The 16,369-nt window shown below is 42.2% G+C and overlaps 1 protein-coding gene across 5 annotated transcripts; it reads left to right on the top strand.

Annotated features, from left to right (window-relative positions):
- The first annotated feature begins 1,507 nt into the window (after window positions 1-1,507).
- On the top strand, window positions 1,508-8,551 carry tbx16 (T-box transcription factor 16). 5 transcript variants are annotated; one of them, XM_060931344.1, is made up of 10 exons: window positions 1,508-2,512; window positions 3,562-3,594; window positions 3,758-3,914; window positions 4,025-4,127; window positions 4,657-4,821; window positions 5,061-5,207; window positions 5,284-5,354; window positions 5,454-5,542; window positions 5,653-5,863; window positions 6,076-8,551. In XM_060931344.1, exons 2-10 carry the CDS (start codon window positions 3,579-3,581, stop codon window positions 6,509-6,511), a joined length of 1,395 nt encoding a protein of 464 aa, XP_060787327.1. In that variant the 5' UTR covers window positions 1,508-2,512; window positions 3,562-3,578; the 3' UTR covers window positions 6,512-8,551. The 5 variants fall into 5 exon arrangements, with proteins under 5 accessions (XP_060787327.1, XP_060787328.1, XP_060787325.1 ...); XM_060931345.1 differs by lacking the exon at window positions 3,562-3,594; XM_060931342.1 differs by having other exon boundaries at window positions 3,404-3,914.
- Window positions 8,552-16,369: the final 7,818 nt, after the last annotated feature.

Raw genomic sequence — 16,369 nt, 5'->3', positions numbered from 1 at the left:
TGGCAGTGTGTGGGTGTCTGCTGTTGTTCATGCGTAGGACGTGATCTAGCCATTTCCAACATCGGTGTTTCACCTCCTTTATGTTTGTAATTCCCATACATCTGCTCACTTCTTCATTGGTAATTCACTGTTCCCAGTGAACTCCAAGGATTCGCCGGAGACATCTGCCTTCGAAGCCACTGAGGTGACTCTGGAGCTTTTTGTTTGTTCTCCATGTTTCAGCGGCATACAGGAGGACTGAGCGAACATTTGAGTTACGTACAGTAGTGCTTGAAAGTTTGTGAACCCTTTAGAATTTTCTATATTTCTGCATAAATATGACCTAAAACAACATCAGATTTTCACACAAGTCCTAAAAGTAGATAAAGAGAACCCAGTTAAACAAATGAGACAAAAATATTAGACTTGGTCATTTATTTATTGAGGAAAATGATCCAATATTACATATCTGTGAGTGGCAAAAGTATGTGAACCTCTAGGATTAGCAGTTCATTTGAAGGTGAAATTAGAGTCAGGTGTTTTCAATCAATGGGATGACAATCAGGTGTGAGTGGGCACCCTGTTTTATTTAAAGAACAGGGATCTATCAAAGTCTGATCTTCACAGCACATGTTTGTGGAAGTGTATCATGGCACGAACAAAGGAGATTTCTGAGGACCTTGGAAAAAGCGTTGTTGATGCTCATCAGGCTGGAAAAGGTTACAAAACCATCTCTAAAGAGTCTGGACTCCACCAATCCACAGTCAGACAGACTGTGTACAAATGGAGGAAATTCAAGACCATTGTTACCCTCCCCAGGAGTGGTCGACCAACAAAGATCACTCCAAGAGCAAGGTGTGTAATAGTCAGCGAGGTCACAAAGGACCCTAGGGTAACTTCTAAGCAACTGAAGGCCTCTCTCACATTGGCTAATGTTCATGTTCATGAGTCCACCATCAGAAGAACACTGAACAACAATAGTGTGCATAGCAGGGTTGCAAGGAGAAAGCCACTGCTCTCCAAAAAGAACATTGCTGCTCATCTGCAGTTTGCTAAAGATCACGTGGACAAGCCAGAAGGCTATTGGAAAAATTTTTTGTGGACGGATGAGACCAAAATAGAACTTTTTGGTTTAAATGAGAAGCGTTATGTTTGGAGAAAGGAAAACACTGCATTCCACCATAAGAACCTTATCCCATCTGTGAAACATGGTGGTGGTAGTATCATGGTTTGGGCCTGTTTTGCTGCATCTGGGCCAGGACGGCTTGCCATCATCGATGAAACAATGAATTCTGAATTATACCAGCGAATTCTAAGGGAAAATGTCAGGACATCTGTCCATGAACTGAATCTCAAGAGAAGGTGGGTCATGCAGCAAGACAACAATAAATAAATGACTGAGTATAATATTTTTGTCTCATTTGTTTAACTGGGTTCTCTTTATCTACTTTTAGGACTTGTGTGAAAATCTGATGTTTTAGGTCATATTTATGCAGAAATATAGAAAATTCTAAAGGGTTCACAAACTTTCAAGCACCACTGTATCCACAGTTTGGTCTTTAACTGCAGGAATGATGATTTCCAGATGTTTCCCAGTTTGGTGAAGGCTTGGTGCAGGCCAATAACATTATATGTCATGTGTCGTTAATCTTTTTTTCTGAACCTTGAACCATTTCTGGACCACGTCCCCAATCATCATCATCATCATGTAACCTGGAAAAACACGTTTTCTTTTGTCCCCTTCTTATCTCTCTTTATCTCTCAACCTTGTCACCGTGTGTAATGGTCCTAATGTAAGTGCTGTTGAAACGTACACCTCGCTCCATCAACATTTTACACGCCACAGAGGAACCCTTTCTTCTCACAGTGGAGCTTTGAGAGCTTTTCACATGATGCAGGATTGTAAACTCATAACCAGAAGGATTTGTAGGATTTTTACAAAGTCAACCAGTAAATCAAAAGTCACATTTCAGAACCTGTCGATGAAGAGGCTCCAGACTGACTCCAATAGTTAGCTGCTCGTTTGTGAATCAAGTACACACATCAGCTTGCTTTCATTTGCAAATGAATATGAAGTTAGTAATGCCCTCCAAACATTGCTCACCCCCCACCCTGATAAACCCACTCATACTGTTTAAGTGTAACTGGAGACCCAATTGTGCTAACATCCCTGCGAAGTATTGGCTCATACAGTCAAATTCTTTTAATGCTTCACTACCATTTTCTCCCTCAACATCTCCCTCTTCCACTCCGGCTGTATCTGTTCCTGAATTATTCTTTGAATTTAATTCAGCGTCATCCACCTCTCGTTCTTTATCTGTTTCTCCAAGGTTATCTCAGTGTGCTCTATCTTTTTTCTCTGCATGAATAGAAAACTTAAACCCACATGAGGAATGTTCTGGTGCTCCTAATGAGATTAAGTACTGAAGCACTGTCACGTCTAGACACACTGGATCCACAATACGCAACCCACAGCCCACCCATCCCCCCTCCCTCCTCCAAACACAGAAACAAGGAACAAGCTGGCCCTCAGGTAAGCTCACCTGCATGGCCCGCATTTTGTCATCTGTCATGGCTATTAATGCTTAACGTTGCTCTCCATCAGTCCCTATAATGGACGTGATCTTTCACTCCAGCTTCATCTAGAAAGTGGCCCTGATGCATGTTCTAAATAAAATAATTAAAGAAATAAACAAATATGATTCAATATTACTTTAGAAATATGGATCAAGAGTTTGTAGGATTCAATATTTAGAAAATGATGAACACATTTTTTTTTCTTTAGACAGATAAACATCATTTCTCTAAACAAATTATTATATATTACTCTAGTATTGTAATCATTTTGCATATTTTTTCCAAATAGTTATTGAATAATCAGCTTTAGGATTTGGAAATGTAAAGGACACAATAAAACTAATCGGGTGTATTTCCTATTGATTCCCATTGGGTTTTCTGCTCTCAGCCTGCTCACCGTATTCACTGCTGATATAACGACCTTGTATCTGTTGCTCCAGTGAAAATGAACGGATAAGTCTGTGTGAATTAACAAACATGTCCCAAGTAGACACACTCTTCTGATTGTGTGAATGTGTAAATATGCCATTTAGACTGTAGCTCCTCCATACCCTTAATTCGCTTACTTTAACTAGCAGCATTAGCAAGATTTCATTGTTGACTTGTGCTCTAGGAATCCCTGTGCATATTTGCTTAAAAGTCTTTTAGCAGTTCATAAAGACAGCCTGGTCCCCTTCCTGTTGGGACTCTATCAAGGCTCTGCTAAGTCTCTTTGATTTCCCATCCTCCAATCACATCATGACATTGACTCATCCCTGGGCCACTTCAAAGGCTGAGAATAGGGGCCCAAGCTCCGCCTACTAGCAGTGTCCCCTTAAATCTCCCAGATGTCCTCTGTGCTCCTTAGAAAGGTGTCTAACCCTCATCCTCTCCATACCTCTGGACTTAACGTTAGTATTTGTGGATCTAACTGGAGCTTCAGGAAATCATATGGAGAGCTTGGTGCTGTGAATGAAAGGGATTCTGGAAAACATCTGATTATTCCCATCTTGATTTTTGCCACAGCCAAAGAATCTTGAGAAATGCAAGCTATTCGAGGTATGTTTGGGGTATCATTGTTTATTGTGTTGAGAGATTCTTGTGAAATTTAGACTTGCTGTATTATAGAAGTTTAAAAAAAAAAAAAAACACCATCATCCTTCACGGAATGCTATGAGGTTTCAACCTCATGCTGTCTCTTTCCTTGTTCTCTTTCACTCAGACCTCAAACACAACTTCAGTATTCCACCTCCTTCTGCAATGGCTGGAGCAACAGACTCCTTTCACCAAGGGAACATCAGGATAACCTTGGAGGACGCTGAGCTCTGGAAGTCCTTCCATGAGATCGGTACGGAGATGATCATCACTAAGCCTGGCAGGTAAAAGACCCACCTTTAATGGGAAGCCTCCTTTTGAGGTTATGGATATTCCCTATGAAGAATAATGTGTAAATGATGACCAAAATGTGTGCTTTGTGCATCTATTACAGGAGAATGTTCCCCCATTGTAAGATAAATATTTCTGGACTTGTTCCCTATGCAAAGTACATTCTTCTGGTGGACATCGTGCCTGAAGATGGCTTCAGATACAAGGTAAGAAGTGATTTTTGCAAGCTCAAATCACTATGGCCCATGCATCTATATCCATATCCTTATCAAGGGTCTTGCTTGGTTTTACAAATGTCTAGTATTTCACCAGTTTATAAAATGTAGAGATGTGGAAAAGATGGATAGAAGTAGTACCCAGAATGAAACATGTTCTGTCTCATGTTTTTGTGGTACACTGGACATCAGTATGCTTAAAAAAAAGGGGAGAGAGAGAGAGAGAGAGAGAGAGATAGTAAATTAGTGATTGGGGCAGTTGGTGCTTGTCTGTATGTCCAGGGTCTTCTCACCACTGATTACACAACTCGCACTCCACTTCAAAGGGCCGAAACTCTTCCTGTTTTTATAGGAACAACTGGGGGTCCCCCTCCCCAAACTCACACTCCCCCTCTACCCTTCTGTCACTGGCAAAGGCAATGCCATGGATCGTCTTGTCCTTGACAGTCGATTCTTTGCACTCAACTCCATGACCATGACCATTTTTGGTGAAATTAACAAGTTTTCTTCTTGTGTCCAGTGGAATAAGGATAAGTGGGAAGTGGCGGGTAAGGCTGAGCCACAGCCACTACACAGGACCTACCTGCACCCAGACTCACCAGCTCCAGGAAGCCATTGGATGAAACAGTCGGTCTCCTTTCTCAAACTCAAACTCACCAACAATGCCCTCGACCAACATGGACATGCAAGTGTCTTCTTCTTAACAGAGATCCTTTGTTGAAGTCCTGAGAAATGGCATTATCAATTCATTTTTGAATGACATTTATAACGTTTGTTTCAAGTTATCTTATGCCATCATAAGACCATATTACATCTGCTTTTCCCCAGAGTCACAGAATCAAAATTGACGTTGATACCAAATGACGGCGTACATAATCTGAAAGTTGAGCAGTGAATAATGTTATTGTTTGCTCTCTGGTGTAGATCATCCTGCATTCCATGCATCGCTACCATCCCCGATTTCACATCGTTCAAGCTGACGACCTCTACAGTGTACGTTGGAGTGTGTTCCAGACTTTCACGTTCCACGAGACCTCCTTTACTGCTGTCACGGCATATCAGAACACCAAGGTTTGTCTCTCATTACGCACAGTAATATCAGGCATGGGTGTATTATGGTTCATTGTTTTTGCACTTCCTTTTACAGATTACCAAGCTGAAAATCGACAACAACCCCTTTGCCAAGGGATTCAGAGATGAGGGTATGAACTCAAAAAGGTGAGCGACTGCAGCAACAGAACTGCAGTGAATAGCTCACCCTGTTTGTCTTGAGTAAAAGACAATTCTGAATGTTTGGTTTCCCTTTGCCCTATATAGACGTGCAAACAGAGGTCCGGCTGATGCTGAGCGGCTGGCTAAGAGGCTGAACTCGATGATCAGGAACTCAGATCAAGGTAGTCCACCAGGTACGGGTCTAAGCTGGCAATCTCAATACACAATTTAGTGTCCATCTTTGTTAACCAATTGCAGTATGCAGGTCGTGTGGCTACTAACAGGAAGTTTTAACACCTTTCAGATTTGCGCCGCTCTTCCTATGAGGGTTTGGCAGAGGCACGAGCAGGATGCAAGCAGGGAGTTAAAGAGGAGCCGAGTTCTCCATGGGGGGGAGCATCTGATAGGGAAAACGGCCAAAGCCTAGAACGAGACTCCCCGCTGGGCTCTAATGCTCGAGACTTGTACAGCTCTGAACAGCTCGTGCCAGGACACGGCACATACCAACCTTACAGGTACCTATCGATCATTCATTTACTGTCGGAAATGTATTTGTGATGATCTCTGAATGAAAGTATACAACAAATGACCAGCTTTAGGTCATTATTTTAACTATGAATGAGCAGACGAATGACAGAATTAGCTGTCTTGAGCTTTACTTTTTTGATTTTAAGCAAAGGGTATCAGGAAAGATTTTTACCGAATGTTATTCTGGATCTTTGCTCAGATTTCCTGATTACAACAAATCCCCATCACCAACCTCCTCCAGTATGAGCAGCAGCGCTGGCCGCTCCAGTTTCGAATCTCGAGTGCCTGATATAACCGCCGTGCCTGAGCAGGAAAGCAAAGCCACTGATCTGGTTGTCCCACAGTGTCCTCCACCTGCCACGGCTGGTGTGCAGGACTATGCGGGGCTGCTGAACGTCGCTGTGGCACCGGCTAAGCCAGGCATGCTGGGACATCATGCACTCTATGCACCCTACAGCACTGAGCAGTCCTTGAGCCAGTGGAGTGGAACAAGCTCAGCCCAGTACCCATCCCACCCGCACCATCACCACCACTTAGCAGCAGACTACGGGACCCAATCTGTCCATCATGGCTACCACCATGCGAACATGGCCGACTGGAGCCAGTGCCCACTCTTCTCATACTCCTGCTGGTGATCAGAGATGCAGGGCAAATGATGTCCTTGCTCAGCCTCTTTGGAGGGAAAGCGGAAATCAGAAAAGCTCACAAGAAATCTGAGACTGAGATTAGTCAAACGTGAAGAAATTGTTATATAAAGCATTTTAGCAAAGTAGCTTTTTGTCGATCTTATTGCTCAATTCAATTGCTTCACTTCAAGACAGAACTAGCGCTGACTGCATGGTGGTCAAATGATCTTAAAAGGATGCATGTTTCACCAGTGTTGTGCTTAAGTATTAACTGCTTGCTTGGTGCCGCAAAAGGACTGGCTTTCTTTCAAACCGGTTGAAATCTGGGTGCGTTTATTTATTTAGTGAATGTTGCTTAATATTATTTTTGTGTTTGCTGAAAATTGTACTACAGAAACCTTATGTGTGGAAAAAGTCAACATTACGTAAAAGTCAGATGTGGTTTTATTTCTGTGTCGACAATTGTGCGTGCTCATTAACGTAAACGTAAGTGTCTTAGTTGCTTGTTATGTCCTATTTTTTAGGGGGAAGCGGAGTAGACAAGCGAGTCAGTAGGTAGAGTTGATAAGAGTAATTAGAAGGTCTGTGTTACATCCTTAACTACCTACTCTGATCTAAGATCTGATGGATCAGAACATCAGGAACCAGGTTTCTTCTGCAATATTTATGCTTCATTAGAAAGACTGAGTCTGTTGCGAGGCAATTGCATAATTTCTCAATATTTTTCAGGTTTGTTTACACAAACAGACCACAGCACATTCGAAATACGGACGTGCCGATGACATTTAGCTGTTAAAAGGTTCATCTTTTAGTCACGTTTTCAAAACAACAACAACACAATATAGTCAGTCATTGTAAAAAATTCTTTTTGCACTCACAAAGAGAAACACTTACGGTAAACATAAATCTCAGGGTAATAAAGAATCTGATACAAAATATGAGTTTCTGATTAGAGAACAGTATCACTGAAATGAGTGCATTTTACTTGTTCAAAATATACATTCATTTACGCTTCGCCCCTGGTGTTGATTTGCTCATTTTTGTTTGTTTTTCTCATTTTCCCTTTCTTTTGTTGACACTAATGACGTTCCCACCCAACTCCACAACTCTTTCTGTGCACACACTCATATTGAGAGCTTTTCTATGACACTGAAAGACTCCTAAGCAGCGTGAAAATGGGGGGATGGCTGACTCATTTCACATCTGAAAAGAGCAGACACTGATGTCTCCACCGTCCCTGATCTCAGGTGCTAATCACTGCTGTAAAAGAGGGAGGGGTGGGTGTATGTGAGTGAGAGAGTGAATCTCACGTGGGAAAAAATTGGTCTCAATGATGATGTCTCAATCATCATCATCACGTTGTCCAAATTACTGAGAGTTTAATTTCCATATTTTTAGTGTATTCTGTGGAAACATGGACACTTTGTGTCTTTTTAATTTGTTTTAGGAAGCTTGACGGGTATAATTTTCATACCAAATACTAAGTAGGGATCGCAGCATCTGCTTTCTTTGAGAAAGACTGGAGTAAATCCAGGTAAAACCTATAGATGAGTGAATTTTGTATCTGAAGAACAATGGGCAGTAAAGTAATTTTGGTGTGGGAAAGTAATATTTTGGATTAAATACTATATAGTGGACACATATGTTTTGATTGAATGAAACTCATTTTCAACCTCTGCTGAATTACATTATGTTCAGTTCATTCACGCATTTAGCACATTCAACTACAACTACAAGTGGGGGTGGAATAACCTAGACAGGTAACTATATGATATAGGAGTAATCTTTAAACAAATTGTACGGTCAATGTTATATTTAACTAACTACACCGGTGACTGTCAGCTTTCCGTATATACACTACCGTTCAAAAGTTTGGGGTCACTTTGAAATGTCCTTATTTTTGAAAGAAAAGCACTGTTCTTTTCAATGAAGATCACTTTAAACTAATCAGAAATCCACTCTATACATTGCTAATGTGGTAAATGACTATTCTAGCTGCAAATGTCTGGTTTTTGGTGCAATATCTCCATAGGTGTATAGAGGCCCATTTCCAGCAACTCTCACTCCAGTGTTCTAATGGTACAATGTGTTTGCTCATTGCCTCAGAAGGCTAATGGATGATTAGAAAACCCTTGTACAATCATGTTAGCACAGCTGAAAACAGTTGAGCTCTTTAGAGAAGCTATAAAACTGACCTTCCTTTGAGCAGATTGAGTTTCTGGAGCATCACATTTGTGGGGTCGATTAAATGCTCAAAATGGCCAGAAAAATGTCTTGACTAGATTTTCTATTCATTTTACAACTTATGGTGGTAAATAAAAGTGTGACTTTTCATGGAAAACACAAAATTGTTTGGGTGACCCCAAACTTTTGAACGGTAGTGTATAAACATCAATAGCCTTAGATATGGTCCTTCAACTAACTTACTTAAGCCTACTATCCCTCCTGGGGCATAGGCCGCCGACGAGAAATCTCCAGGCACCCCGGTCCTGGGCTTTTTGCTCCAGGTGGACCCCATTCTTTTGGTGTCAACATCGAAGTCTCAACACCATGTGTTTCTGGGCTGTCCTCAGTTTCTCTTGGGGATTCCCCTTGGGGATTCCCAGGTCAGCACTTTTTTGGTTACATTGGAGGCTGGCTTGCGGAGTGTGTGACCGATCCATCTCCAGCGTCTTAGGATCTTTTCTTCTGCAGGGAGCTGGTTGGTTCTATGCCAAAGTTCCATGGCCCTTCAAGGGCTCACAAAAATGCTGATGATTTGACTTAGGCACTCCTGATCTTGAAGCAAATATTACTCCAAAAGAATCTCATTTAAAAGTAGAGAAGTGATAAAGTTACTGTTGTGTAACAGCAATGTTGATGAGGCTTAAGTTTTGGGTTGTGGACACCCTCCCAACTTCCCGACTAGGAATTCCAGTTTGAGGGGATTTTCTTTTGTTATGATTTCTCTTCACTGGAACTAAGAGGCCCAAATTTGTTACAGCATATGCACAATGTGAGGCCTATAAAGAAATCGTTCGCCAAGGTTGAAGTGGAAGAACTCAAATGGCCTGCCCAGAACTTATGTTGCACCGAGTGCTAATGTAAACTATGAATGAGCTATATCACAACATCAGTAAGCTCCAGACAGTTTATCCTGACTCCCTCATTGCTGTTGCCGGCGATTTCAACCAAGCAAGTCTTAAAGGTGTGTTATCAAAGTTCTATCAGCATGTGGATTGTGTAACTAGAGAGAACAACACATTAGACCATGTGTACACAAACATTAAGAATTGCTACAAAGCAGTGGCTCTCCCCCACATTGGCAACTCTGACCACCTAGTGGTCATGCTTATTCCTGCATGCAGGCCAAAGGTTAAACAGAATAAACCTGTGGTAAAAGAAGTCAGAGTGTGGCCTGCGGAGGCAATACCTGCTCTGCAGGACTGTTTTGAGAGCACACAGTGGAAGATATTCAGGGAGGCAGCAACGACGGATGACATAGTTGACTTACAAGAATACACACACTCTGTAATTGGCTATATAAATAAATGTACAGATGATGTTACAGAAACGAAACTCATCAGGCAGCGTGTTAACCAAAAACCTTGGTTGACTGGTGACATCCGCTCACTATTGTGGGCCTGAAACGTTGCCTATAAGTCTGGGGATGAAACTGTCCCGGGGCATAAGGGAGGTGAAGAGGTTGTATGGGCAGAGGCTCAGTAGTCACTTTACGGACAATAAGGATGTACGACGTTTGTGGCAAGGGTTTAATACAATCACTGACTACTACTCTACGCCCCCACAAATTGATCATGATGATCCATCATTACCGGACAGACTTAATTTTTATGCATGCTTTGAAGTGAATAGTAGTAAGTTACAGAACTACCAGCTACCAACTGTCAATGAGCAAGCACTCCAGATGACAGCTACCCAGGTAGAAAAGGTCTTTGCCCGCGTTAACCCACATAAGGCGGTAGGGCCTGATAACATATTTGGGCGGGTGGTGAAGGGATGCGCTGAGCAGCTTAAAGATGTCTTTACAGACATTTTTAACATTTCCCTGAGCCAAGGGGTTGTACCCACCTGCCTCAAGAGTGCCATCATCATCCCTGTGCCTAAAAAGTCAAATCCAGTCTGTCTAAATGACTACCATCCTGTGGCGCTGACACCATTAGTTATGAAATGTTTTGAGCGGCTCGTCCTACAGCATATTAAACACCATCTGCCAGCAGACCTAGATCCCTTGCAGTTTGCGTATAGGGCTAATCACGCAACAGAAGATGCTATTTCTATGGCTCTCCACCTCACCTTGTCGCACCTTGAGGAGAGAAACTCATATACCAGGCTACTCTTCATTGACTTCAGCTCTGCGTTTAATACGATCATCCCCCAACAGTTGGTGGAGAAGCTGAGGTCACTGGGGTTAGTTTCTGGCATATGTAATTGGGTTCTCAACTTCCTTTTGCAGAGACAGCAGAGAGTCAGGGTGGGCAGCTACATCTCAAAAACCATCAGTGTGAGCACAGGCTCCCCTCAAGGCTGTGTCTTGAGCCCCCTGTTGTTCAGTCTGCTCATCCATAACTGTGCTGTGTGTTCAGATACCAATCACATCATCAAGTTTGCCGATGACATGACCGTGGTAGGCCTGGTCAGAGGTGATGATGAGTCTGCATATAGGAACACAGCAAATTCCTCAGTGTTGAATTAACACCCAGAGTGTTTATATAGGTCCAGTTGGACCAATATAAACACTCTGGGTGTTAATTCAACACTGGGGAATTTGCTGTGGAGGAATTAACATCATGGTGCAGCTCACATAATCTATATTTGAATGTCACTAAAACACGGGAGATGGTGATAGGCTTCAGGAGGACGTCACATCACCACACACCTCTGATCATTGATGGTGGTGTTGTGGAAAGAGTTGAGAAGATGAGGTTCCTGGGTGCTCACCTGGCAGATGACCTGACCTTCTCAACCAACACCTCCGCCATCATTAAAAAGGCCCACCAGCAGCTCCATTCTCTCCGCCGTCTGAAAAAGGCAGGCCTTTCTACCACCCATCTTATTACTTTCTACAGAGGTACAGTAGAATCTGTCCTGTCATACAGCCTTATTTCATGGTTTGGCAGCTGTAAGGCTCAGGAAAAAAAACAAAACAAAAAAAACAGTTGAGCAGGATTGTGAAGACGGCAAGTAAAATCATCAATGCCCCCCTTCCCTCTTTGCTAGAGACCTACCGGTACAAGCTGCGGTGTGCCCGGAGGGCCACCAGTATCATCAGAGATCTCCATCACCCTTCCCATCACCTCTTTACTCTTTTGCCATCTGGGAAAAGGTAGAAGAGCCTCCCCTCTAGAACCAGTAGGATGCTCAACAGTTTTTTTTCCCCCACAAGCATTGACAATAGCGAATGGTTTATGTCCCCTTCCATTGCCACTTTGAAAACATACCGTACATGTTCTATTTATTATTATGGACTGATTACACCTGCACTTTATTCTGGCATGGCACTGGATTTGCCCATTACATTGTCATTTTAACCCTATTTGTTTTTGTTTTTTTAATTATTTATTGTGTATAACTTCTTTTAAGCTTAGATTACTTGTGACTTATGTGTGGTATTGACCAAGTTAGGGGGACGTTATTTTACTCGTGTACTCTAGTGCATAAGGAATGACAATAAATGAATCTTGAATCTTGAGATCTTGAATCTTGAACCCTGACCTCAACCACTCATTTTGTAGAACTCGTGTTTTTTCAACCCAGCAGTTGTTCTGAGTGCATGAAATGGTCCCTCACCCAACAGGCATCCATAGCAGATCAGGTCAACAGTCTTCTGGTGAAAAAAGCTCTGATGAATGGTGTAGGTAAGTGAATGAGCTACAGCTAGTTAATGGACAGCAAGTTAAAAAGTGTGTTATATAACCACAGGAATGCATTCTTGAATGTTGAGCAGTGCCAGTAACGTTTCATAAACCTTTCCAAGGATTGCTCTGTATTTGGTTCCATCCACCTCACTCTCAAACCTGACCAGTTTCTCCATCCTTACTGATGGAAACCATCCCATCCCATCCCATCCCAATATAAGCACCTGCTTTGGTTTCTGCCAAACAGAAGACTTTGTGCCAAGACCAGAGAGTTGAATTTCTCTCTCTGAAGTTTAAACATGCTCATAACACAAGACGGCTCCGTTTCAGTGTCTTCCCATGTCTCCTTTCTTTTCAGAAGGACAAATGTCTTCAGATAATATCTAGTATAATGCCATCATTTTCCTCTGCACTTTTCAATGACTTCTAAGAATGGTAGAATGGCACTGTCACTTTTATAAGTAGAGAAGTGATGCATCAATAAATTTACTGTTGTGATGGTGTAAACAGCAATGTTGATTAAGGCTTAATATTGGGTTGTGGACGCCTTCCCGACTTCCCAACTAGGATATCACTGTCAAAAATAAAACAGAAGTTCTGTTAATTCCCATTTGGACCCTTTCCTGTTTTTAAATAGATGTATAGTTTAAAAAGTGCCAATAATTTTCAAGTCTAAATAAAAACCTGAATTTTATTTTTAGCTCACTGGCGTGACCCTTAATGTTAAGGGGTCAGTGAGCCTTTGGTGTCTGGAGCTGATAAGACAACAGTATGTCCTGGTGATGTTGTGCCACTAGATAAATACAGTGGTGTGAAAGACAGGGTGATAACAAGCAAGATCAGTGGGCTTGTGTGAACTTGGAAACAAGGGTGAGTTCAACAAGAGGGCAAAGAGGGTCATAGGAACATTTTACCGTATATCATTTATTAATAAATCGACAGAATGTTTAAGATGATAGAACATTAAGATGGTTGGTCACAGTGAACAATTGAAAGAGTTGACATCTTCCAGATCTTTTGCCATGAACTGAGGCAACATGGTGGCTAGCAAGGAAACCTCTCTCTAAATGGTGTTGCTGTAACTCACCTCCAGTCAAGTCAAGATGGCATGTAACTAATCCTCCTCCAGCAGTATTTATAAAACATGGTTTCGGTGCAGGAACCTTTTCAGGAAGCCAGAAATTTGTGTTGCATTTCAGAAAATGGTTCCAGAAAACCTTTTCTTTTCTGCTCTAGACCAGGAACTGTTAGAGTAGGCCTTTCTATACTCACCAACACTGATTGATTGGTCCAAATTGAAACTTCAGACTAGTAAAGCAGAAAGTTTAAAACAAGACAGTGTTGTAGTCAAGTCACTAAACCTCGAGTACAAGTCCAGTCTTGAGTCCCCAGTGTTCAAATCTGAGTCATGTCCAAGTCATTAAAGAAAAGTTCGAGTCCATTATTGATCCGAGTCGAGTCCGAGAACAAGACTCCAACCGGATCATTTGACAGTGGCTGTTGCTGCGTTTATGTGAAACCATCTCTGCTACTGCGTTGGACTAACATTACTGCCTGACTTCCTCATTTTAGTTAACAGGCTACAGATAAAAAGCTTGTTCATCGATCAGCAAGTCCTGCCCACTATCAACAGGGCAAATAACATGAGAGGAGGGTTAACACTAGCTAATTCATCGCTCAGCAAGCAAGCCCCGCTATCAACAGAGCAATGAACATAGTGTGTCACTTCCTTCTCTGGGTGGAGTCTGACTGTCGTTTCCTCGATAGTTCTTCTACATATGGAACACATACAGTGGGGCAAAAAAGTATTTAGTCAGCCACCACTTGTGCAAGTTCTCCCACTTAAAAAGATGAGAGAGGCCTGTAATTTTCATCATAGGTACACTTCAACTATGAGAGACAGAACGGGGGGAAAGAATCCAGGAAATCACATTGTAGGATTTTTAATGAATTAATTGGTAAATTCCTCTGTAAAATAAGTATTTGGTCACCTACAAACAAGCAAGATTTCTGGCTCTCACAGACCTGTAACTTCTTCTTTAAGAGGCTCCTCTGTCCTCCACTCATTACCTGTATTAATGGCACCTGTTTGAACTCGTTATCAGTATAAAAGACACCTGTCCACAACCTCAAACAGTCACACTCCAAACTCCACTATGGCCAAGACCAAAGAGCTGTCAAAGGACACCAGAAACAAAATTGTAGACCTGCACCAGGCTGGGAAGACTGAATCTGCAATAGGTAAGCAGCTTGGTGTGAAGAAATCAACTGTGGGAGCAATTATTAGAAAATGGAAGACATACAAGACCACTGATAATCTCCCTCGAACTGGGGCTCCACACAAGAGCTCACCCCGTGGGGTCAAAATGATCACAAGAACGGTGAGCAAAAATCCCAGAACCACATGGGGGGACCTAGTGAATGACCTGCAAAGAGCTGGGACCAAAGTAACAAAGGCTACCATCAGTAACACACTACACCACCAGGGACTCAAATCCTGCAGTGCCAGACGTGTCCCCCTGCTTAAGCCAGTACATGTCCAAGCCCGTCTGAAGTTTGCTAGAGAGCATTTGGATGATCCAGAAGAGGATTGGGAGAATGCCATATGGTCAGATGAAACCAAAATAGAACTTTTTGGTAAAAACTCAACTTGTTGTGTTTGGAGGAGAAAGAATGCTGAGTTGCATCCAAAGAACACCATACCTACTGTGAAGCATGGGGGTGGAAACATCATGCTTTGGGGCTGTTTTTCTGCAAAGGGACCAGGACGACTGATCCGTGTAAAGGAAAGAATGAATGGGGCCATGTATCGTGAGATTTTGAGTGAAAACCTCCTTCCATCAGCAAGGGCATTGAAGATGAAATGTGGCTGGGTCTTTCAGCATGACAATGATCCCAAACACACCGCCCGGGCAATGAAGGAGTGGCTTCGTAAGAAGCATTTCAAGGTCCTGGAGTGGCCTAGCCAGTCTCCAGATCTCAACCCCATAGAAAATCTTTGGAGGGAGTTGAAAGTCTGTGTTGCCCAGCGACAGCCCCAAAACATCACTGCTCTAGAGGAGCTCTGCATGGAGGAATGGGCCAAAATACCAGCAACAGTGTGTGAAAACCTTGTGAAGACTTACAGAAAACATTTGACCTCTGTCATTGCCAACAAAGGGTATATAACACAGTATTGAGATGAACTTTTGTTATTGACCAAATACTTATTTTCCACCATAATTTGCAAATAAATTCTTTAAAAATCAGACAATGTGATTTTCTGGATTTTTTTTTCTCATTTTGTCTCTCATAGTTGAAGTGTACCTATGATGAAAATTACAGGCCTCTCTCATCTTTTTAAGTAGGAGAACGTGCACAATTGGTGACTGACTAAATACTTTTTTGCCCCACTGTAGCAGTGCATTTTTTCCCACTGCATGAGAAGTCTGTATAAGCAAAGCGGACAAGCCTAGGGGCGTTCCCTCCAGGCATTTTAGTGTCATTAACATTAGTTTGTTCATGAACATAACGTATGAACAGGTGAATGTGCATTCTCTTGCACGAAATTAGTATAAAAATTAATGTAGATATAAATATCTTATGCCAAATTATTATGGCATGTTACAAAAAATAAAGGAAAAATCCGAGTCCTCGTCTCCAATTTACAAGCCCGAATGCAGTTAATGCACGAGGCAGAGTCCGAGTCATCAGTGCTCAAGTCCAAGTCAAGTCACAAGTCCTTAAAATTATGGCACGAGTAAGACTTGAGTACTGCAAGCCTGGTCCAAGAACAATGTTGATCTTGTTCAGGAGAGTTCCTCAGAAGGTTCAAGAACCTCAGCAAAGACTGCAGTAGGTCATAGACAACTAGACCCCACTGCACTTTTAAATGGATGTTCTGGACCAAGTGGTACTAGAATGAACCATGATATGCTGTGCATCACGAAGTGGTCCAATACAAGCTCCACAGAATGACCATTCTGACAACATCAAGCTTTTCGTGGACCAGAACATTTCAGTTAAGCTC

Source organism: Neoarius graeffei, chromosome 10 (genome assembly GCF_027579695.1).
Source record: "Neoarius graeffei isolate fNeoGra1 chromosome 10, fNeoGra1.pri, whole genome shotgun sequence".
Classification (NCBI taxonomy): Eukaryota; Metazoa; Chordata; class Actinopteri; order Siluriformes; family Ariidae; genus Neoarius; species Neoarius graeffei.
Note: the sequence above shows the minus strand (reverse complement) of the source record. Positions and strands in the feature narration are given on the sequence as shown.

Coding starts and splice junctions, on each gene's coding strand:
- tbx16 (XM_060931342.1), top strand. CDS start 3,709: ATGAGGTTTCAACCTCATGCTGTCTCTTTCCTTGTTCTCTTTCACTCA. Junction 5,208..5,283: donor CGGCATATCAGAACACCAAG/GTTTGTCTCTCA, acceptor TTCCTTTTACAG/ATTACCAAGCTGAAAATCGA. Junction 5,543..5,652: donor AGATCAAGGTAGTCCACCAG/GTACGGGTCTAA, acceptor AACACCTTTCAG/ATTTGCGCCGCTCTTCCTAT.